Source organism: Macaca mulatta, chromosome 2, assembly GCF_049350105.2.
Source record: "Macaca mulatta isolate MMU2019108-1 chromosome 2, T2T-MMU8v2.0, whole genome shotgun sequence".
Classification (NCBI taxonomy): Eukaryota; Metazoa; Chordata; class Mammalia; order Primates; family Cercopithecidae; genus Macaca; species Macaca mulatta.
The window spans coordinates 1589776-1613440 of record NC_133407.1 but is presented as its reverse complement, the minus strand read 5'-3'; the positions used below and the strand labels follow the sequence as shown (position 1 = coordinate 1613440).

General features: G+C 42.7%; 1 protein-coding gene across 2 annotated transcripts in view; it reads left to right on the top strand.

Annotated features, from left to right (window-relative positions):
* The window catches only part of TFRC (transferrin receptor), a 32959-nt gene extending 10464 nt beyond the window's left edge, over positions 1 to 22495 (top strand). Inside the window, exons 6-19 of one of the 2 annotated variants that reach the window (XM_015132553.3) lie at positions 498 to 600; positions 2411 to 2524; positions 4190 to 4288; positions 4678 to 4817; positions 6780 to 6937; positions 8061 to 8180; positions 9537 to 9622; positions 9831 to 9894; positions 11901 to 11968; positions 13334 to 13392; positions 13599 to 13680; positions 16475 to 16696; positions 18034 to 18174; positions 19596 to 22495. In XM_015132553.3, coding sequence (XP_014988039.2) covers positions 498 to 600; positions 2411 to 2524; positions 4190 to 4288; positions 4678 to 4817; positions 6780 to 6937; positions 8061 to 8180; positions 9537 to 9622; positions 9831 to 9894; positions 11901 to 11968; positions 13334 to 13392; positions 13599 to 13680; positions 16475 to 16696; positions 18034 to 18174; positions 19596 to 19838 — 1699 coding nt within the window. In that variant the 3' untranslated portion in view covers positions 19839 to 22495. 2 annotated transcript variants of the gene reach the window in all.
* Positions 22496 to 23665: the final 1170 nt, after the last annotated feature.

The window sequence follows — 23665 nt, the reverse complement described above, 5'->3', positions numbered from 1 at the left end:
ATTTTTATACAAGTAGCTATTTTCAGGTGTGCTAAATATAGCAAAGACTTTTTGTTACTGTTGCTTTTTTTGAAACAGAGTCTTGCTCTGTCGCCCAGGCTGGAGTGCAGTGACACAGTCCCTGCTCACTGCAGCCTCTGCCTTCTGGGTTCAACTGATTCTCCTGCCTCAGCCTCCAAAGCAGCTAGGATTACAGGTGTACACCTCCATGCCCAGCTAATTCTTGTATTTTTAGTAGAGGTGGGGTTTCACCATATTGGCCAGGCTGGTCTCGAACTTTTGACCTCAGGTGATCTGCCCGCCTCGGCCTCCCAAAAGTGCTGGGATTACAGGCGTGAGCCACCACATGTGGCCCAAAGGCTTTTAAAATAACAATTAAGCTTAAGATTTAGAGGTAAATTTCCTGAAGCCAAATAATGCAAGACATACTAAATGTAAGCTGTTGTGTTTTTTGGAAGGATGACCTTAGGCTTATTTTAACTTCATCTTTTTAACAGTGCTCAAAACTCGGTGATCATAGTTGATAAGAATGGTGGACTTGTTTACCTGGTGGAGAATCCTGGGGGTTATGTGGCATATAGTAAGGCTGCAACAGTTACTGTAAGTAAGGCAAAACAGTGCATGAGATGCTTTTCCCTCTTGAATCATTCAAAACTCATCTTTTCTATTCTTAGGAGTTATACATTTACTTGTAAAATGTAAATTATCGAGAGATATTTTGGTTTTCAACCCTCTAATGACACAGTCAACATGCAATGTCTTCTCTCTCTAATTACTTTCCCCATATCCTGCTTTATTTTTTCTTTATGGTACTGATAGCACCTGACATTATCTATACCTTTGTTTCCGTTAGAATGTGAGCCAAATGAAGAACCATGGGTTAGTTCTATTTACTGCCATGTCCCAGAGCTTTGGAGAATGGCTGACCATACATAGTAGTATTTGCTAAACAAATGCATATCCTCCCTGTGGGGACAGATCTAAATATCCATCTTGGATGGGGCCTAGTCTTAGCTTGATTCATTAATGCTTGATCTTTTTTTATTTTTGTTTTGAGACAGGGTGTCACTCTTTTGCCTTAGCTGGAATGCAGTGGCGTGAGCTTGGCTGACTGCAACCTCCACCACCACCCAGGCTCAAGTGAACCTCCCGAGTAGCTGGGACGTCCTGCTAATTTTTATTTATTATTATTATTATTATTATTATTATTATTTGTGGTAGAGACAGGGTTTTGCCATGTTGACCAGGCTGGTCTTGAATTCAAACTCCTGGGCTCAAGCCATTCATGCACCTCGGCCTCCCAAAGTGCTGGGATTACAGGAGTAAGCTGCTGCACCCAGCCCTTGATCTTTTTAAACTTAGGCAGATACAGTCAAATTAACACAGAAATAGAGAACAGATAGATGGAATAATTTTCAGCTTAAAAATCACATTTGTGGTTGGGCGTGGTGGCTCACGCCCATAATGCCAGCACTTTGGGAGTCCAAGGTAGACAGATCACCTGAGGTCAGAGACAAGCCTGGCCAACATGTTGAAGTCTACTAAAAATACAAAAATTAGCTAGGCGTGGTGGTGGGTGCCTGTAATCCCAGCTACTTGGGAGACTGGGGCAGGAGAATCCCTTGAACCCAGGAGGCGGAGGTTGCAGTGAGTGGAGATTGCGCCATTGCACTCCAGCAGGAGCAACAAGAGCGAAATTCATCTCAAAAAAAAAAATCACATTTGTGAGTCGGGCATCTCCAGTGGATACCTTTCGAGGCAGGTGCAGGTCTGTGGTGATTCCTTGCCTTTCTGGATACTTGTGCTTTATCACTTTGCCTGGCTGCCTGTAAGCCAGGAGTTTAGAGATGGTAGATTGTTCTGCTAAAGAACATTGAAGATTTTTCTTCAGCTTCCAGCTTTCCGTGTTCAGGTGCTTGGTGTTAGTGTCTGTCTATAGCTGTTCATCTGGACTCTTCTTAGCTTAGGAACATAATGACACATCCAAAGTTGGTGTATGCAAGTCACTTTGTTGTAACAGATGGTATTTTAATTTTGGGACAGATGTATTGTCAGGTCTTTCGGTTAAAACCTCTTTCTATGATGTCCTCAAGGCGAAGATTGTTCCAGGCCTCCAGTCCCATGACCAGCCTACACAGGCCTCTTTAATCTAAGTGCCCTTTACATGAAAGGCAGTGTGGAATAAAAGCATGAAAGACATAGGAGGCTAAAACTTTTGATTTTATTCTAATACCTCTGACCTAAAAATTATAAAGTTTTTTAGAACTCATGTCTTTTTTAGGCCTTGGCCTCCTTTTATCTCTTACTTGGGTTGCCTGTCTTAGGTTTGATCTATAAAACTCTTTTGTCTCAAGATTTTAGAGCTGTTCCAATACCATAATGCTCATTAAATCTAATGTCTTTGTTCTAGGGTAAACTGGTCCATGCTAATTTTGGTACTAAAAAAGACTTTGAGGATTTAGACTCTCCTGTGAATGGATCTATAGTGATTGTCAGAGCAGGAAAAATCACCTTTGCAGAAAAGGTGAGTGTGGGTTATTTTATATATATATATATATATATATAATATTCAATACAGTACTTTGGTATCTTACTCTTCAGGTAAGTTATATTTCTTGTTAATATTCTTACATTCTGAAAACCAGCGATCTTAAACTCTCATACCAGATAATATAATTTATTAAAAGTGCTAAGCAAATCAAATAAGTTCCACTTCCCTAATCAGAAATGCTTAAGTGAAAGCTGTTTATCTGTATAACTCAGTTTTATGCATATACAGAATACAGTTAAAAGCATGTTTTATAAAAAGGAAAATAAATAGCCAAACATACACAAGGAACTAGATTGGAACATATCAAAGGACAGTGGTGATTTCTGCATTTTTAAAGAAGTGGCAGGGCTCACACTTGTAATCCCAACACTTGGAGAGGCTGAGGTGAGAGGACTGCTTGAGCCCTGGAGGCTGTGAGATGTGACTTGTGCCACTCCAGCCTGGGTGACAGTGGGACTCAAAAAAGTGGTTGTCTTAGATGGGTTTTTGTTATTTTTCTTTTCTTTTCTTTTTTTTTTTTTATTTGAGATGGAGTCTCTGTCACCCTGGCTGGAATGCAGTGGCGTGATCTCAGCTCACTGCAACCTCTGCCTCCCGTGTTCAAGTGATGCTCCTGCCTCAGCCTCCTGAGTAGCTGGGATTACAGGCGTCTGCCACCAGGCCCGGCTAATGTTTGCATTTTTAGTAGAGAGGGGATTTCACCAAGTTGGCCTGGCTGGTCTTGAACTCCTGACCTCAGGTGATCCGCCTGCCTCGGCCTCCCAAATTGCTGGGATTACAGGCGTGAGCCACCACTCCTGGCCTTCGTTATTCTTTGTTTTTTTTTTTTTTTTTGAGATGGAGTTTTGCTCTTTTGTTCAGGCTAGAGTGCAGTGGCTTACTGCAACCTCTGCCTTACAGTTTCAAGCAATTCTCCTGCCTCAGCCTCCCGAATGGCTGGGATTACAGGCGCCTGCCACTAAGCCCAGCAGATTTTTGTATTTTTAAATTTCTTTTTTTTTTTTTTTTTTTTTTTTTTGAGACGGAGTCTTGCTCTGTGCCCCAGGCTGGAGTGCAGTGGCGCGATCTCAGCTCACTGCAAGCTCCGCCTCCCCGGGTTCACGCCATTCTCCTGCCTCAGCCTCCCGAGTAGCTGGGACTACAGGCGCCCGCCACCTCGCCCGGCTAATTTTCTTGTATTTTTAGTAGAGACGGGGTTTCACCGTGTTAGCCAGGATGGTCTCGATCTCCTGACCTCGTGATCCGCCCGTCTCGGCCTCCCAAAGTGCTGGGATTACAGGCTTGAGCCACCGCGCCCGGCCAAATTTTTGTATTTTTAGTAGAGACAGGATTTCACCATGTTGGCCAGGCTGGTTTCAAACTCCTGACCTCATGATCTGCCTGCCTCAGCCTTGCAAGGTGTTGGGATTACAGGCGTGAGCCACCACGCCCGGCCCGTTATTCTTACTTTGCAAACAAGTGAGTTAATTTTTCAGGAAACAATTAACAACACATTACTAGATAAACAATTTGAAATATTTGGAAGTATTCTGAGTTTAGTCCTCTGTAACCATTTGGCCTTTAGCATAATGTCCAAGATGTATTCTCATTTCATATGATCAGATTTTCATTTTCTGAGCTTTATATGTTTTCTTTTAGGTTGCAAATGCTGAAAGCTTAAATGCAATTGGTGTCTTGATATATATGGACCAGACTAAATTTCCTATTGTTAAGGCAGACCTTTCATTCTTTGGACATGTGAGTTATTTCTTGAGTAAATCGCTGTTTTGAGTTCTTTGAATTGTTCTTGGATTCCTATATTAGCAGAAATAGCACTGTGTCTTCCTTAAATGCTCTTTTTCTGGGAGGGCATTAGCAGTAAGCAAGAAGATAGATTACATTGACTTTGAGGCTTTATTATTTGTTGGTAGAAGTACTTTATCAATAGTACCTTGAACTGAGAATTTCCATGTGCCATGAAAACAGGAGTCACATTGTATAGCCACTCAGATTTTTGAGGCTTCAAGTTGGTAAACTAAGGTTGGGCTGCAGCCTTATACCAAATCCGAATCTTATACCAACTCCGAATCTTACAGAGAACTTTTGAGGAAGTATGTGATGGAGCGAATTGCTCTTTGTTTTTCTAGGCTCATCTGGGAACAGGTGACCCTTACACGCCTGGATTCCCTTCCTTCAATCACACTCAGTTTCCACCATCTCAGTCGTCAGGATTGCCTAATATACCTGTCCAAACGATCTCCAGAGCTGCTGCAGAAAAGCTGTTTGGGTAAGTTTTTATTTGAAAGCTGTCTTGCAGGGTGAGGTTTTATGGTTAGGGAAGAACGGTAATATGTTGATTAAAATGTTAAACATGATTATAATTTTCCACATTTGGGAATTTGGAAGATAGTTAGCTGTTACCTTGGTATAGATAAAAATGAATTTTTCTCTATAAAGAGATCTTAATAATGGACTTACAAATGCAGGAGAATAAGGAGACTTACAACCCCAGTGAATTCCTTGTGCAAGATTCCTGGCATAACTTCTGCTCAAGTACTTCTGTGCTGAGGCACGATGCCTGTGGCAACCCATTCAGTTAGTGGAGAGAATCTGTTAGAATTCATATTGGGATAAAATCCCATTCCCTGAAACATCCATTTGTCTGGATTTTTCTTCTAAGCAACACGGGATGATTCCAGTTTCCTTGTCTGTAGATTGAGAAGCCTCACTTCTCATGCTGGTTTCCAGAGAAACCATTTATGGTCATGGCGCTCCTGGATATCCTCCCCTGTAGTGTTAGTGTTCCTCTTTAAAAACAGCCCAGTTCTGTTACAGTACGTAGCATTAATTTTGATTTGGATGTGGACATATTTCTCATTTCCTGTTATAGGATAGAGATCGAGTTTCAGACCTTTATGAAAGCATTTATCTCCTGTATGACATAGGCTCTCTGATCCTGTTTCTTTAACATAATTCGATAGTGAAAATATATTCTACTTGATAGTCTCAAATGAAGAACGTCTGTATGTAAGGACTATGTGAAATACCATGACTCTTGATCATGCTAAGAGGCCTTTAGCGTAGGGGAGGGAGTGTGTAACATACTATGGCCATTGATAATGCTAAGAGGCGTTTAGCATAGGAAGGAGTGTGTAACATACTATGATCATTGATAATGCTAAGAGGCCTTTAGCATAGGTGATTTTTGTTGACTCATTCTACCTACCACCTACAAGTCGTAACCAACCTGTGAAGCCAGTGACGCATCTTACCCTTATGTAGTAGGGGAGTAATAATGTTTCAACCTATATTTGTGTAATTAAGCCCCCTTAGGAACAGCTATTATTTGGGGTAACACAGAGGAATTAGATGGGGGAAGCATAGGATTTTTTTTTTTTTTTTTTTTTTTTGGTGATAGTCTTACTCTGTTGCCCAGGCTGGAGTGCAGTAGTGTGATCCTGGCGCACTGCAACCTCCACCTCCTGGGTTCAAGGAATTCTGCCTTAGCCTCCCAAAGTGCTGGGATTACAGGCGTGAGCCACTGCACCCAGCTGAGGAATATTTTTTATAACTGAGATAAGAATGTATACTATCCTTATTAGTGGTGACAGTTGGGAAACATAAAAATGTATTACTATCCTTTTATATATTAAAAGAACTTCATTTTGAGTCCATCTTGGTATGTATTCCAAATATAAACTACATAACTATATCTGGCGGAAAGGCATATATCAGATGAGGACAGTTGGAAGTTTTGTAAAATATTGCTTAAACTAGGAATTCATGGTTTTCAGTTGGCTGCCTACAGATCAAAGTAAGACACAAATGGTTCACCACTACAGAGTAAGTTTGTTTTTGTTTTTGTTTTTGAGACAGGAATTTTGCTCTGTTGCCCAGGGTAGGGTGCAATGGTGTGATCTCGGCTCACTGCAGCCTCTGCCTCCCAGGTTCAAGCGATTCTCCTGCCTCAGCCTCCTGAGTAGCTGGGATTACAGGCACCCGCCACCATGCCCAGTTAATTTTTGTATTTTTAGTAGTAACGGGGTTTCACCATGTTGGTCAGGCTGGTCTTGAACTCCTGACCTTGTGATCCACCTGCCTCGGCCTCCCAAAGTGCTGGGATTAAAGGGGTGAGGCACTGCGCCTGCCCGAGAGTAAGTTTTGTTTATATGTCCTCTTAATCTAGAGCCTCACTAGACAAAAGTAAACTTTGGGCAAGGAACAATAACTCAGAACTTTCTGGTTCTAGAAATATGGAGGGAGACTGTCCCTCTGACTGGAAAACAGACTCTACGTGTAAGATGGTAACCTCGGAAAACAAGAGTGTGAAGCTCACGGTGAGCAATGTGCTGAAAGAGACAAAAATTCTTAACATCTTTGGAGTTATTAAAGGCTTCGTAGAACCAGGTAAAGACCGCCCCCACCCCTCTTGGTTTTGTTGTTGTTGTTGTTGTTGTTGTTGTTTTCTTTGCTGTTCTTAAGGATGTGGCTAGGGAAGGAGGGAGTGTACGATGCTGGCTTGGCTTGGTTTTATGAAGTGCTTAATCTTATCTGTCCTAAAGTGAATTGTTTATGTGTCAGATTTTTTTGTTTTTGTTTTTGTTTTTTTGAGAAGGAGTTTCACTCTCATTGCCCAGGCTGGAGTGCGGTGGTGCGATCTCGGCTCACTGCAACCTCCACCTCCCAGGTTCAAGTGATTCTCCTGCCTCAGCCTCCCCAGTAGCTGGGATTACAGGCGTGTACCACCATGCCTGGCTAATTTTGTGTTTTTAGTAGACAGGGTTTCTCCATGTTGGTCAGGCTCTATGAGGTCAGCTCCTGACCTCACGTGATCTGCCTGCCTCGGCCTCCCAAAGTGCTGGGATTACAGGTGTGAGCCACTGTGCCCGGCCTATGTGTCAGTTTTACTGGGAGGTAATAAGGCCCTAGGAAATTCTTGTTAAAAATTGACCATTGTGACTAGAAAATCTATTCTAAGTTATTGACTAGACCAGTGATAAGCAAATTTCTTAAGGGGGCAGATAATAAACCTTTTGCAGGCTATACAGTCTCTGTTTTAGCTGTTCAACTCTGTAGAAGCAAGAAAATAGGCATAGACTGTACGTAATGAATGGGTATGCAGGCTGTAGTTTGCCAGTCCCTGGAGTTGAGTTTAAATGCAATCAAATAGCCAAACCTACTAAGAAATAAGAAAATGACTGCTGGCCCCGCTACATACTCAAAATCTTATTTGCAGATCTCCCATATTGCTGCTCTTTGTAGGTTACTTAAAAAAAATTATTCCTGTTCTTTTTTTCTTTCACTTAAGTAGTCAGTAAATTTAATTAGTAGTGTAGGAAAAAAGTAGCTCTACTAGTAAAGTAAAATTAATATTCTCATGTGAATTTTTAATTCCCAGAATTTTTAGTCAGATTTGAAGTAAGGTGCTTTTATTCTTAATACATATACTGCACTTTTACCTTTCTACTGATGTGCTAATTGTAGAAAAGTTTAGAAGCTTATTTAAATTCTTCCTCTTTTGTTTTTAAAGATCACTATGTTGTGGTTGGGGCCCAGAGAGATGCGTGGGGCCCCGGAGCTGCAAAATCCAGTGTGGGGACAGCTCTCCTGTTGAAACTTGCCCAGATGTTCTCAGATATGGTCTTAAAAGGTAGAGTACAAATTTTGGTTCCTTTGAATATTGGTGCACTACAGATGGTTCTAGATGTTGTACTGTGCTTTGCTCGCTTTGCCTGCATTCCTGTGGTTCCCTCATGCCAGACTCTAGTTCTTAAATACAAGGCAGATTGTCTTTTGTTGTAGCTACCTTTTTCTTTGAAACAGCTTTCCATAAAATGTCTTAGCTGTGCTAAAAATCACCAGTTTCTTTGAGACAGTGGATTATTGAGCCCTAGTGCTTAGTTTGATGTATCCAGCATGATAAGGCGGACCATAGTCCCTAAGTAATCTATTTGAAAGCAGTAGCATACCTCTATACTCATGTACTGAGGCCTAACAGCTATTGAAATTTTGTTATGTTTATTCATTTATTTTTTGAGACAGAGTTTAACTCTGTTGCCCAGGCTGGAGTGCAGTGGCACGATCTCAGCTCACTGCAACCTCCTCCTCCTGACTTTAAGCCATTCTCCTGCCTCAGCCTCCTGAGTAGCTGGGATTACAGGCGCCCACCACCACGCCTGGCTAATTTTTGTATTTTTAGTAGAGACGGGGCTTCACCATGTTGGCCAGGCTGGTCTCCTGACCTCAAGTGATTCACCCGCCTCAGCCTCCCAAACTGCTACGAGTGAGCCACCGTGCCCCGCCTGTTTTATTTTTGAGCCTTTCTGTCCTGCTTGCCACTCTTTCACACTCCTACCCACCCACACATTCAAAATCATCATATTCTTGAATCTTTGGGTCACAAGGCAAATTGCAATGCTTATCTTTATTTAATACAGAGTACATTAATGGAGAAAAAAAAATACTGAGGGAAGTGGGTGGGATGGAGGGCAGTGATATATGTATCCCCAAAAGGCGCTGTCACAAGTGTAGTTTCTCTGCAAACTCTTCTTATAACTTAAATTTGTGAATTTTTATTTTATTTTAGAGTTATTTTTAAAAAATCCAATGTTTTGATTTACTTCTATGCAAATTATTCTCAAGATGTGCATCATCATGCTTACACTGTTTTCAGTGATCTCTGGGTCCAGAAGTTAAGGAACTGAAAGAATGAAATTGTAAAAGGGCGACTACTGGCCCCTGCTATGTACTCGAAATCTTATTTGCAAATCTCCTATATTGCTTTTTGTAGGTTGCTTAAAAAAAAATTATTCCTATTCTTTTATTCTTTCACCTGGAGTCTCAAAGATTTTGTTAGTATTTTTTTTTTCTTTTTTGGCTCAGAAAAGAAGATTTTGGAATCTGCTATCTTGGAGTTAGACTTTCTGATTCATCTGAAGTAGGATACCTTCCATCCTTGCCCGTGTATAACCGTTCCCAAGATAAAGCTAACTTTCTTCTCTTTCAGATGGGTTTCAGCCCAGCAGAAGCATTATCTTTGCCAGTTGGAGTGCTGGAGACTTTGGATCGGTTGGTGCCACTGAATGGCTAGAGGTATTCTTTACCATCATCTATTCCCATATTGGGCACCTGAGCTTGTGGGTTCAGGCTGTCCTCCAGAAATGATGTTCTTTTAGGTTTGATTTTACCATTTTTGCCTTTGCGCTTAGTCTCAATAGAGTCCAGAATTGAAAATGAATCCCTATTGCTACTGTATGTGATAAATGAACAGATTTGTACTTATTAGTGTTTTCTCTTCTAGGGATACCTTTCATCCTTGCATTTAAAGGCTTTCACTTACATTAATCTGGATAAAGCGGTGCTTGGTAAGTATCCCTTTGTTTAGCTGTTTATGAATTCAGGTAAATTACTTTTTTTTTTTTTTTTTGAGATGGAGTTTCATTCTTGTCGCCCAGGCTGGAGTGCAATGGCACAATCTTGGCCCACTGCAAGCCCCGCCTCCCAGGTTCAAGTGATTCTCCTGCCTCAGCCTCCCAAGTAGCTGGGATTACAGGTGCTCACTACCACGCCCAGCTAATTTTTTGTATTTTTAGTACAAAAAATTGACTATGCTTCACTATGTTGGTCAGTATGGTCTCGAACTCCTGACCTCAGGCAATTCGCCTGCCTTGGCCTGGGATTACAGACGTGAGCCACCATGCCTGGCCGGGTAAACTACTTTGAAGTGGAAGGAAGCTTTTTTTTGAGACAGGGTCTCACTCGATTGCTCAGGCTAGAGTGCAGTGGCGCAATCTTGGCTCACTGCAGCCTTGACCTCCTGGGCTCAGGTGATCCTCCCACTTCAGCCACCTGGCTAATTTTTTTTTATAGAGATGGGGTTTTGCCATGTTGCACAGGCTGGTCTCAAACTCCTGAGTTCAGGCATTCTACTTCGGCTGCCCAAAATGCTGCGGTTACATGCGTGAGCCGTTGCCCTCAGCCTGTATCTTAACCTTCCTTTAAATAGTCGGTCAAGTTACACAATGAACACATATTGCCTTGTCTAGAGCAGTGGGTGGTTCTCAATGTGGCCCCCAGATCAGCAGCATCAGGAACTGTTACAATGCAAACTTTCAGGTCCACCCCAGACCTTTGAGTCAGAAATGGGAGTGTTGGTCTAAAAACTGGGCTTTTTTGGCTGGGCATGGTGGCGCACGCCTGTAATCCCAGCACTTGGGGAGGCCAAGGCAGGCGGATCACCTGAGGTCAGGAGTTCGAGACCAGCCTGGCCAACATGGTGAAACCCCATCTCTACTAAAAATACAAAAATTAGCTGGGCGTGGTGGTGGGCACCTGTAATCCCTGCTACTCAGGAGGCTGAGGCAGGGGAATCACTTAAACCCGGGAGGCAGAGGTTGCAGTGAGCCGAGATGGTGCCTTTGCACTCCAGCCTGGGTGACAGAGCGATACTCCATCTCAAAGAAACAAACAAAAAAACTGGGCTTTTTTTTTGGGCAACCTTTGGGGAATAAAAACTTACTATTTTCTTAAGGACAAAGTATCCTGAAGCAAAGAAACCCAAACAAATAAACAAAAAACTTTAACAAGTATGCCAGGTAATTCTGATGCACTAAAGTTTTAGGACCATAAGTCTGGACTGTTTTGAGGTGAGAAGAAACTAAACTATGCCATATAGAATGGTACTTAGAGAGTAATTCACATCCTGTTATGTTGTGGCATCACTGATAGAAATATTGGATAATCATACTTCTAGAAGAGTTTGAATGTTCACTGGCAGCAGAAAATTGACAGAGTTTGAGTGTTATTTAAAGTGCAGATTACATTCAACAGGAATGGGGTAAAGAAAGTGCAGATGTAGCTGATGAACTGAGAATAGTGAAATGTCTACATGGGGGGAAAAAGGAAAGAGTTACAATTAAGCCTCTAGGTTAGTTATTTCCCTGTTGTGTGTTTGCAGCAGAATGTGCTGAGTATAGCAAGCATGTTGTAGCTCTAACCTGGGTGAACCAGAAAGTTAAATGTGAAATTGCTAATGGGGGAGGCTGCACATGTGTCGGGGCAGTGGATTTATGGGACCTCTAGGTACCTTTATCTTAATTTTGCTGCTGAACCTAAAACTGCTGATATTTTTAAAAAGATCACTAGGATTAAAGTATGCAAACTCAAGGAGTAGTAAGAGCCTCACTTGAGTCAAGTTATCATAGTTGCTAAAGAACTTGATACCAAAATTACTTTTGTCTACTTGATGAATAGGATAGCTGTTGCGTAGGGCCACTGATGTAGATTACTGTCTTGTCAAGTACTTGTAGAAGTAGCAGTGTGAAAATTACTGGAGTGGAGAAGGGGCAATGATAAAATAATTTCTTTTCAGGTACCAGCAACTTCAAGGTTTCTGCCAGCCCGTTGTTGTATACGCTGATTGAGAAAACAATGCAAGATGTGAGTATATACCTCATTACAAAAATGGATGACTTAATTTTTTGTTGAATCGACCTGAGATAAAAAACACTGATATGTAAAACCATAGTCAGTAACAAAAACTAGGAATTGAGAATAAATTCTATAGCAGCATCATTAAAGAGATACTTGCCTGTTGAACCATATGAGATGAGGAGGTATATGAAGGGCTGCAATCTCAAAGAATATGTCGTCTCTTTAGGAATATATAACAAAATGCCATGAGGCCTGAGCTGTAGTGCAGGTGCCCACAGGGGATTGTCTGTAGAGTCACAATGCTAAGGAAGGCTGAAATCAACTTGAACTATACTTTGAGAAAGCCGTATGAAATATTCATTGAATAAAGAATTACCATAGTTTTGAGTGAGGGAGCAGCATATGAAAGAAAACATTTGCTTAATGGGATTAGAGGCTGTGTATTGGAGTAAGTAAAGTTAGATACAGGTCAGACAGCAGATATTGGCTTTGATCCCAAGGGATACTAGGGATTATAGGATCTCAAGCAAGGCAATAATGAATTTACCAGTTAGGTTGGTGGCATAAGATGCACTAGAAGGAAGAAACCAGAAACAAGATAGGCATATTATGGAGCCTAAAGAGGGCTTTTACAATTGTGGGTATGCCACCGTGGTTTTTTGGGTGCTTTTTTTTTTTTTTTTTTTTTTGAGATGGAGTCTCCCTCTGTTGCCCAGGCTGGGGTGTAGTGGAGCAATCCTGGCTCACCGCAGCCTCCGCCTCCTGGGTTCAAGTGATTGTCCTGCCACAGCCTCCCGAGTAGCTGGAATTACAGGCATGCACCACCACACCTGGCTAATGTTTGTATTTTTAGTGGAGACGGGGTTTCACCATGTTGGCCAGGATGGTCTCGATCTCTTGACCATGTGATCATCCCACTCGGCCTCCCAAAGTGCTGGGATTACAGGCATGAGCCACTGTGCCCGGCTTTTTTTTTTTTTTTTTTTTTTTTTTTTTTTTTTTAAGAGACAGGGTCTTGCTCTGTTGCCCAGGCTGGTCTCAAACTTCTGGGCTCAAGTGGTCTCCCACCTTGGCCTCCCAAAGTGTTGGGATTGCAGGTGTGAACTACCCCACCTGGCCTAGGCCCACTTTTAAAATGTTAATTAAGAAGGAAACATTTTTTCCTAACCATAACTAAAGGAACTGAAAACATGAGCCTAGTTAGTAATAACTTAAAATTGAGACTGTTTTAACTGTCATAAATAATTTCTTTTCAAGAAGATATAATACAAGTTTTCTATTTATAAATTTTTATAGAGTAACATGTTAGTGACTAGCCTGAATAAATAAGTTCCAAAAGGTTAGTTTTAATGATAATTTCTTATCTTACAGGTGAAACATCCGGTTACTGGGCGACCTCTATATCAGGACAGCAACTGGGCCAGCAAAGTGTAAGTTGAGAAAAGTGAATGAACAAACTAATAGAAAAGCAGAGATTCTGCCTCCTGTGTCAAGTAGAATCCAAATCTGTCCTTGCATTGAGCTTACTTACACCTAAAGATACTCAACTAAAGAATTTATTTCGGATGTGAGGACTAGCATGATAGAACAGTCTTCTTTAGAAAACTTTCTAAAGACACATCCTTTCTTCTTGCAGTGAGAAACTCACTTTAGACAATGCTGCTTTCCCTTTCCTTGCGTATTCTGGAATCCCAGCAGTTTCTTTCTGTTTTTGTGAGGTAAGTCTGAGGAACCCAAAACCAAAAGCATTCCATCAGTTCATTTAAATGACAAATGGAGAGAGGCTCTCTAAAAGAAATGATCTTTATTTGGGAATGGGAAAGTACATGGGAATGTGCTTTATTCAGAGAGGTAAAGGAAAGCAAGTTTTTAAAGGACAAATGACAAGGATTACATAATTATTTTGAGGTAATTATTCTTGACTACCAAGATCAGTCAAGGTTTACAGGCAGTTGCTCGGCAGATTTTCTCACAAGAGAATTTTTTTGGTGCAAGGTGTCAGTGGCCTCTGTGTAAGGTTGTATTTTCGTAAAAAGGAAAACAAAAACCCTTAGTCCTTGTTATCAGACATAGAAGGGTGAGACCCTTCTCTTCAGGGTTGCATTTTTGTTAACACTAGTGACTCCATTTTGCTTTTGCACGTATCTTAGTTGTTGGGGTTTTTTTGTTTGTTTTTTGACAATGATGTCTTGCTGTGTCACCAACGCTGGGGTACAGTGGCCCAATCATGGCTCACTGCAGTCTCAAGCCGTCTTCCCCCTTCAGCCTCCAAACCGTTCGGATTACAGGCAAGAGCTACTTACTACACCTGGCCATGGATCTTCTTGTGTCAACTTTGAGACCAAGTTTACTGGAGTGCTTAAAATGTTTTTTTTTTTTTTTTTTTTTTTTGAGACGGAGTCTTGCTCTGTCGCCCAGGCTGGAGTGCAGTGGCCGGATCTCAGCTCACTGCAAGCTCCGCCTCCCGGGTTCACGCCATTCTCCTGCCTCAGCCTCCCAAGTAGCTGGGACTACAGGCGCCCGCCACCTCGCCCGGCTAGTGTTTTGTATTTTTTTTTAGTAGAGACGGGGTTTCACCAGGTTAGCCAGGATGGTCTCGATCTCCTGACCTTGCGATCCGCCCATCTCGGCCTCCCAAAGTGCTGGGATTACAGGCTTGAGCCACCGCGCCCGGCCTTAAAATGTTTTAAGAAGTTATACACAAGTGCTGGACGTGGTAGCTCACGTCTGTAATCCTGTAGCAGGACCAGCCGCAGACAAAACCCCCCAGACACCGAGTTAAAGAAGGAAGAACTTTATTGGGCTGGAAGCTTTGGCAAGACTCACGTCTCTAAAAACTGAGCTCCCTGAGTGAGCAATTCTGTCCCTTTTAAGGGCTCACAACTCTAAGGGGGTCGGCGTGAGAGGGTCATGGTTGATCAGGCAGTGGGAACGTGACTGGGGGCTGTATGTACTGGTAATTTGAACAGAACAGGACGGGGATTTTCACAATGCTTTTCCATACAATGTCTGGAATCTATAGATAACATTACCCGTAGGTCAGGGGTCGATCTTTAACTATGCCCAGGGTGCGGCGCTGGGCTGTCTGCCTCTGCCTTTTAGTTTCTACTTCTTTCTTTGAAGGCAGAAATTGGGCATAAGACAATATGAGGGGTGGTCTCCTCCCTTAATCCCAGCACTTTGGGAGGCCAAGGCAGGCAGATCACGAGGTCAGGAGTTTGAGACTAGCCTGACCAAAATGTTGAAACCCCGTCTCTGCTAAAAATACAAAAAATTAGTCAGATGTGGTGGCGGGCACCTGTAAGCCCACTACTCAGGAGGCTGAGGCAGGAGAATGGCTTGAACCTGGGAGGTGGAGGTTGCAGTGAGCTGAGATGGAGCCACTGCACTCCAGCTTGGGCGACAGAGTGAGACCCTGTCTCAAAAAAAAAGTTATACACATGTAATTATTGCATGTTCCTTCATTATCAGTTTTAATATTAGCTTAATTAGCATTTGAGTTTATTGCTAAAACTTCTTTAAGTATGAGTTTTAATAATGAGTGTGGTGGGTCACACCTGTAATCCCAGCATTTGGGAGGCCAAGGTGGGTGGATCATTTGAGGTCAGGAGTTGAAGACCAGCCTGGCCAACGTGGTGAAACCCCATCTCTACTAAAAATACAAAAAAATTAGCTGGGTGTGGTGGCTCATGCCTGTGATCCCAGCTACTCAGGAGGCTGAGGTGGAAGAATCGCTTGAACCCAGGCGGCAGAGGTTGCAGTGAGCCGAGATCGCGCCATTGCACTCCAGCCTGGGCAACACAGCAGGACTCTGTCTAACAACAACAAAAAAACGAGGCTGATTTTCTTGAGTGATTGAGCAGTGGCCTGCCTATTGGACAGTCCAGCTGAACAGTATTTTCATCAGGCTGGGTGCAATAGCTCACACCTATAATTCCAGCACATTGGGTGGCTGAGGTGGCCAGGAGTGAGACCAGCCTGGGTAACATGCCTAGTCTATATCTCTACAAACATTTTTTTAATTAAGCTGCCCAGTGGCATCTGTAGTCCCAGCTTCTTGGGAGGCTGAGGCAGGGGGTGTCCCTTGAGCCAGGAGCTCAAGCCTGCAGAGAGCCAGGAGTGCATGAGCACACGCTAGCCTGGGTGACAGAGTGAGACCTCGTCTCAAGGTACATTTCATGTGTGTTCTCTTTTTCCATGATAAAGGCCCAAACTTCCCAGAATGAAAAACGTACAGCCGTAAGAATTTGGCTAGAAATCTATTCGAGGCATATGATACGATAGGACAGGGATTCTGTAGAATCTGGAAGAAAGTCATCACTCTAGGAGTGGGTTAGATTCAGAGAAGTAGCAAGAATGTACTTAAAGCAGCAGATAACGAGATCACACTGGGGTGGGAATGTGTTAGAAGCAGCGGGGAGCTGTAGTAACTTACCTCGATGGGGAAGCCAGAATGTGAGGCTTTTGCTGGTAGACCTCACGTGAGTGCCATAGCCTCGCTTTTTCTTGCAGGACACAGATTATCCTTACTTGGGCACCACCATGGACACCTATAAGGAACTGGTGGAGAGGATTCCTGAGCTGAACAAAGTGGCACGAGCAGCGGCAGAAGTAGCTGGTCAGTTCGTGATTAAACTGACCCATGATACTGAATTGAACCTGGACTATGAGAGGTACAACAGCCAGCTGCTTTTGTTTTTGAGGGATCTGAACCAGTACAGAGCAGATGTAAAGGTGAGCACTGATTCCAAGTATGTTTTTACTGCTGAATGTCAAGTAGTTTGAAGTGTGATGTGTTCCTATGTGTTCCTGGTGGGTGGAAGGATGATTGTAGCCAAAGTACATTTTAAAGTGAACGGAGGCACAATTTTACATAGAATTTGTAACTTGTTTGACAGAAGTTGGGAGGCTGTGGATCAGAGACATAGGACAGAGCTCAGCAGTATTTCGGAATCTAGAGCAATGTCAGGTTTTCTATCACTCATGTCTCCCAGGCAGCCCGCCACAGAGTATGACGGTCTCACAAGGAGTTGGGCTGTGTGCGTTTCAGACATGACGTGGATGGAAAGACAGCACAGCTAGGAGGATTCTGTCTCGTATTGATCCTGTGCATCTAAAATTCAAATATTCCATTAAGTGAAGCTGATAAGCAGGGTGAGGTGGTGCACGCCCGTAGCCCCAGCTACTTCTGCTGAGGCAGGAGAATTACTGGAGCCCAGCCTGGTCGACATAGCAAAATCCCATCTCTAAATAAATTAATAAAATTAATATTAAGTGGCTTCCAGATAGTTTTATGGTACTAGGAGTTGATTTTTTAACAGATCTCTTAATTGAAGTAAATCACTCATAACCAAATCTTTTTATGTTTGTCTTTTCTTTTTCTTTCTTTTTTTTTTTGAGAGACAAAGTCTCACTCTCGTCCCCCAGGCAGAAGTGCAATGGTATGATCCCGGCTCACTGAAACCTCCGCCTCCCGGGTTCAAGCAATTCTTCCTGCCTCAGCTCCCCAAGTAGCTGGGATTACAGGCGTGTGCCACCATGCCCGGATAGTTTTTGTATTTTTAGTAGAGCTGAGGTTTTACCCTGTTGGACAGGCTGGTTTCAAACTCCTTCCCTCAGGTGATCCACCCGCCTCAGCCTCCCAAAGTGCTGGGATTACAGGTGTGAGCCACCGCGCCTGGCCCCTTATGTCTTTCTTGAAACTAATTGTAACTGTTGAAAATGGAACTTACCAGATGGAGATAACGATCCTGAAGTACATTGAACCACAATGTTTTCCCCTATAGGGAAGTTTTCCCCCAGAAGGAGAATTGAACTGGAAACAATATAGTACATAGGATTGTATAATTATGTTTAAATTCCTAATGAGAATGGTTTTCTTACATGCTGGGCTGAAATAGAGTGTATATCACAGTCTATAGAGCTTGGAACCCTGTGCAAGGTGCTTTTGGAGTCTTGAGCTTATCTGCGAGTTCCTTTTATCAGAATCTTACTAACACACGTTAAATTAGAAAGGCACGCAAAAGAGCGTCCTTAGAAACAAAACTCATAGCGAAGAATGTCTGTTTCAGGAAATGGGCCTGAGCTTGCAGTGGCTGTATTCTGCTCGTGGAGACTTTTTCCGTGCTACTTCCAGGCTAACAACAGATTTCAGGAATGCTGAGAAAAGGGACAAGTTTGTCATGAAGAAGCTCAATGATCGTGTCATGAGAGTAAGTGAACTTTTGGGAAAGGAGGAACTAAAGTATGTGTAAAATTTTAGTGGGTAAATCTTCCACTTCCGCAGAGTGGACAAACTCTAGGAGTCTAGAATTCCGTTAAGAAGGGAAGAAGGAGCATTAATGGCTTAGCTGTCATTTTCTATTTCTGCTAATTCAGACCTTGGCCAAACCTAGTCTTCTTGGAAGAGACTTGCTGTAAACCTTCCGGGTATACTCCAGTGGGGAAAAGAATCTGAACACATTTAAAGTTTTCCTTCATAAAATGAATCCGTTTCCTTTAAACTTTTTATTTATTTATTTATTTTTGAGACGGAGTTTCACTGTTGTTGTCCAAGCTGGAGTGCAGTGGCGTAATCTCGGCTCACTGCACCCTCTGCCTCCTGGGTTCAAGTGATTCTCCTGCCTCAGCCTCCCGAGTAGCTGGGATTACAGGTGCCTGCCACTACGCCCGGCTCATTTTTTGTATTTTTAGTGGAAACGGAGTTTCACCATGTTAGCCAGGCCAGTCTTTTTTTTTTTTTTTTTTTTTTTTTTTGAGACGGAGTCTTGCTCTGTTGCCCAGGCTGGAGTGCAGTGGCCGGATCTCAGCTCACTGCAAGCTCCGCCTCCCGGGTTCCCGCCATTCTCGTGCCTCAGCCTCCCGAGTAGCTGGGACTACAGGCGCCCGCCACCTCGCCCGGCTAGATTTTTGTAGTTTTTAGTAGAGACGGGGTTTCACCGTGTTAGCCAGGATGGTCTTGATCTCCTGACCTCGTGATCCGCCCGTCTCGGCCTCCCAAAGTGCTGGGATTACAGGCTTGAGCCACCGTGCCCGGCCCCCAGGCCAGTCTTGAACTCCCAACCTCAGGTGATCCACCGGCCTCTGCCTCCCCAAGTGCTGGTATTACAGGCGTGAGCCGCTGTGCCCGGCCTCCTTTAGAATTTTAACCTTAGAAGATTAGCATTAGCCTGGTTCCCAGCATTCTGTTTTCCTCACTCTGCTACAGAAAGTCTGATCAGCTGCTGGACTCAGTGGCTCACGCCTGTCATCCCAGCACTGTGGGAGGCCAAGACAAGCAGATCAGGAGTTTAAGACCTGAGGTCCGGAGTTTAAGACCAGCCTGACCAACATGGAGAAACCCCGTCCCTACTAAAAATACAAAAATCAGTCGGGTGTGGTGGCGGCGCCTGTAATCCCAGCTACTCAGGAGGCTGAGGCAGGAGAATTGCTTGAAGTCAGGAGGTAGAGGTGGCGGTGAGCCGAGATTGTGCTATTGCACTCCAGCCTGGGCGACAGAGAAACTCTGTCTCAAAAAAAAAAATAAAAGAGCGATCAGCATTCCTAATTTGGGAAACTTTATGTTGGAAGTGAACAGTTGTTTTGCTACAGAAGTCACAGGACAGTGTAAATTGCCCGACGTTTTGTTTTATAGGTCGAGTATTACTTCCTCTCACCCTATGTGTCTCCAAAAGAGTCTCCTTTCCGGCACGTCTTCTGGGGCTCCGGCTCCCACACGCTGTCCGCTTTACTGGAGAGCTTGAAACTGCGTAGACAGAATAACAGTGCTTTTAATGAAACGCTGTTCAGAAACCAGCTGGCTCTCGCGACTTGGACTATTCAGGGAGCTGCAAATGCCCTTTCTGGTGACGTTTGGGACATTGACAATGAGTTTTAAACGTGATACCCGTAGCTTACATCAGAACAGCAGGATAGTCTAGTTTCTAGACTCGTGCTGATTGTGCTACGTTTTCAGTAGGGCTTCAAAACCTGATGTGAAAATTCCATCCCATCATCTTGGTACTACTAGATGTCTTTAGGCAGCAGCTTTTAATCCAGGGTAGACAACCTGTCCTTCACGTTAAAGCGAATAACCACTTATAAAATGTCCCTGATGGAATATTCCCCTCTCTAGAGTCGTAAGTGCTGTGTAATGGTAACTGCCTCTTTCCTGGTGGTGTTAATGAAAATGTCAGAAACCAGTTTTGTGAGCGATCGCTGTGAACTCTAAGGGCTGGTCTCTGCTGAAGGCTGTAAGGGGTCGCTTACTTCGAGTGATCCTCCAACTTCATTTGATGCCGGATAGGAGACACCAGGTCGACAGACCTTCTCCAAATGAGATCTGAGCCTTTCCATAAGGAACGTAGCTGGTTTCCTCATTCCTGAAAGAAACAGTTAACTTTCCGAAGAGATGGGCTTGTTTTCTTGCCAGTGGGGTCTGAAATGGAGGTCCTTCTGCTGGATCAAATGAGGCTCAACTGTTGATTGCAGGAATAAGGCCTTAATATGTTCACCTCAATGTCATTTATGAAAAGAGGGGACCAGAAGCCAAAGACTTAGCATATTTTCTTTTCCTCTGTCCCTTCCCCATAAGCCTCCATTTAGTTCTTTGTTATTTTTGTTTCTTCCAAAGCACATTGAAAGAGAACCAGTTTCAGGTGTTTAGTTGCAGACTCTGTTTGTCAGACTTCAAAGAATAATACACTGCCAAATTTTGGCCAAAGTGTTAATCTTAGGGGAGAGCTTTCTGTCCTTTTGGCACTGAGATATTTATTGTTTATTTATCAGTGACAGAGTTCACTATAAATGATGTTTTTTTTTATAGAATATAATTATCGGAAGCAGTGCCTTCCATAATTATGACAGTTATACTGTCGGTTTTTTTAAATAAAAGCAGCATCTGCTAATAAAACTCAACAGATACTGGAAGTTTTGCATTTATGGTCAACACTTAGGGGTTTTGGAAAACAGCCGTAAGCCAAATGTAATTGAATAAAGTTGAAGCTAAGATTTAGAGATGAATTAAATTTAATTAGGGGTTGCTAAGAAGTGAGCACTGACCAGATAAGAATGCTAGTTTTCCTAAATGCAATGAATTGTGACCAAGTTATAAATAAATGTCACTTAAAGGCTGTGGAAGTACTCCTGCACAATTTTATAGCTCAGTTTATCCAAGGTATAACTCTAATTCCCATTTTGCAAAATTTCCAGTACCTTTGTCACAATCCTAACACATTATCGGGAGCAGTGTCTTCCATAATGTATAAAGAACAAGGTAGTTTTTACCTACCACAGGGTCTGTATCGGAGACAGTGGTCTCCATATGTTACACTAAAGGGTGTAAGTAATTATCGGGAACAGTGTTTCCCATAATTTTCTTCATGCAATGACATCTTCAAAGCTTGAAGATCGTTAGTATCTAACATGTATTCCCAACTCCTATAATTCCCTATCTTTTAGTTTTAGTTGCAGAAACATTTTGTGGTCATAAAGCATTTGGTGGGTAAATGCAACCACTGTAAAATGAAATTACTACAAAATTTGAAATTTAACGTGGGTTTTTGTTATCTTTGTGGTTTCTCCAGGTCCTCTACTTAACAGGATAGTAGCATACATTTGTAATGTTTGCTATTGACAAGTCATTTTAACTTTATCACCTTATTTGCATGTTACCTCCTATAAACTTAGTGCGGACAAGTTTTAATTCAGAATTGGCCTTTTGACTTAAAGCAGGGGGACTTTGTATAGGAGGTTTGGGGGGTGTGGGGAGGGAGAGTCCCCAGAAGATCTTTGACACGTCTGCCTACCCATTCGTGGTTATAAATTAAATGTAGGTATGAATAAGTTTGAAGCTACATGAGTGAACCATCGTTATAAATGTGATCAGCTGTTTGTCATAGGGCAGTTTGAAACTGCCTCCTAGGAAGAGGCTCATAGGGGTCTCTTGAGGTTCTTAGTGTAACTCACCTAGATTTACAGCCTCACTGGAATCGTTTCACTACTCACAGTCTCTTTCATCTTCAGTTTTATCTTTAATCTCCTCTTTTATCTTGGACTGACATTTAGTGTAGCTATGTGAAAAGGTCATAGCCGAGATTCCTGGTTTGGGTGTTACGCTTACATACTTAAATGAAAGTGTGTGACATACTCATAGTGTAACACAACATGAATAAAAGGCATACATTTTGCAGCAGTCAGTCTCTTCAGAAAACCCTCTTCTATAGTAGGGTTGAGTTACTTCCTATCAAGCCAGTGTGTGGTAACAGGCTCAATATTCCTGAATGAAATACCAGACTAGTGACAAGCTCCTGGTCTTCAGATGTCTTCTCGTTAAGGAGATGGGCCTTTTGGAGGTAAAGGATACAATTAGTGAGTTCTGTCATGATTCGCTATTCTAGAACTTGCATGACCTTTACTGTGTTAGCTCTTTGAATGTTGTTGAAATTTTAGACTTTCTTTGTAAACAAATGATATGTCCTTATCATTGTATAAAAGCTGTTACGTGCAACAATGTGGAGATTCCTTATCTGATTTAATAAAATACTTAAACACTGAGTTGTCGTTTTTAGATACATTTTTTTAAAAGAGCAGTTTTAGGCTTATAGCAAAATTAAACAGAATTCCCACATACCCACCGTTTCTGCCACGTACACATCCTCCATGACTGCCAGCACCTTGCACCTCAGCGGCGTGTTTGTTACAGTGGGCAGCTTGCATGGGCACACCGTTAGCGCCGTCAGCACCGTTAGTCTGCTGTTTCTATTAGGGTTTGTTCTCCTATGGTTTTTGACAAATGTGTAATACCATTCTATACCTTACAGAATAGTTTTATTGCTGTAAATCTTGTGCTCTGCCCATTCATCCATCTCTTCTGTAAGATCCTGGCAACCACAGATCTTACGATATCCATAATTTTACCTCTTCCAGAATGTTACAGTTGGAATCAGAATATAGCCTTTTCAGGCTGGCCTCTTTCACTAAGCAATAGCATTTGTTTCCTCCATGTCTTCATGATGTGTTCTTCATTTCTTTTTAGCACAGAACAATATTCTGTTTGCAGTTAGCACAGTTTATCTAGCTCACCTACTTACTAAGTAATCTTGTTGCTTCTAAGTTTTGGCAGTTATGAATAAACTGATAAGCACCTGTGTGCATGTTTTTTCTGTGAACCTAGGTCTTCAGCTCTTTAGGTAAATACCAAGGTACATGATTGCCGCTGTCTTCTAAGTGGGCAATTGGCTCACTGCAGCCTCCACCTCCCGGGTTCAAGCGATTCTCCTACCTCAGCCTCTGAGTAGCTGGGATTACAGGTGCCCACTACCACGCCTGGCTAATTTTTGTATTTCTAGTAGACATGGGGTTTTGCCATGTTGGCCGGGCTGGTCTTGAACTCCTGACCTCAGTTGATCCACCTGCCTCAGCCTCCCAAAGTGTTGGGATTACAGGCGTGAGCCAGCGTGCCCGGCCTCTATTGTCAATTTCTAAATATATGTCACCATGTGCCACATACGTAATTTTATTTGTTTTTGAGACAGAATCTTTGCTATCGTCCAGGCTGGAGTGCAGTGGTGCTATCTCAGCTCCCCGCAACCCCCACTTCCTGGGTTCAAGTGATTCTCCTGCCTCAGCCTCCTGAGCAGCTGGGATTACAAGTGTGGGCCATCATGCCTGGTTAATTTTAGTATTTTTAGTAGAGATGGGGTTTCACCATATTGGCCAGGCTGG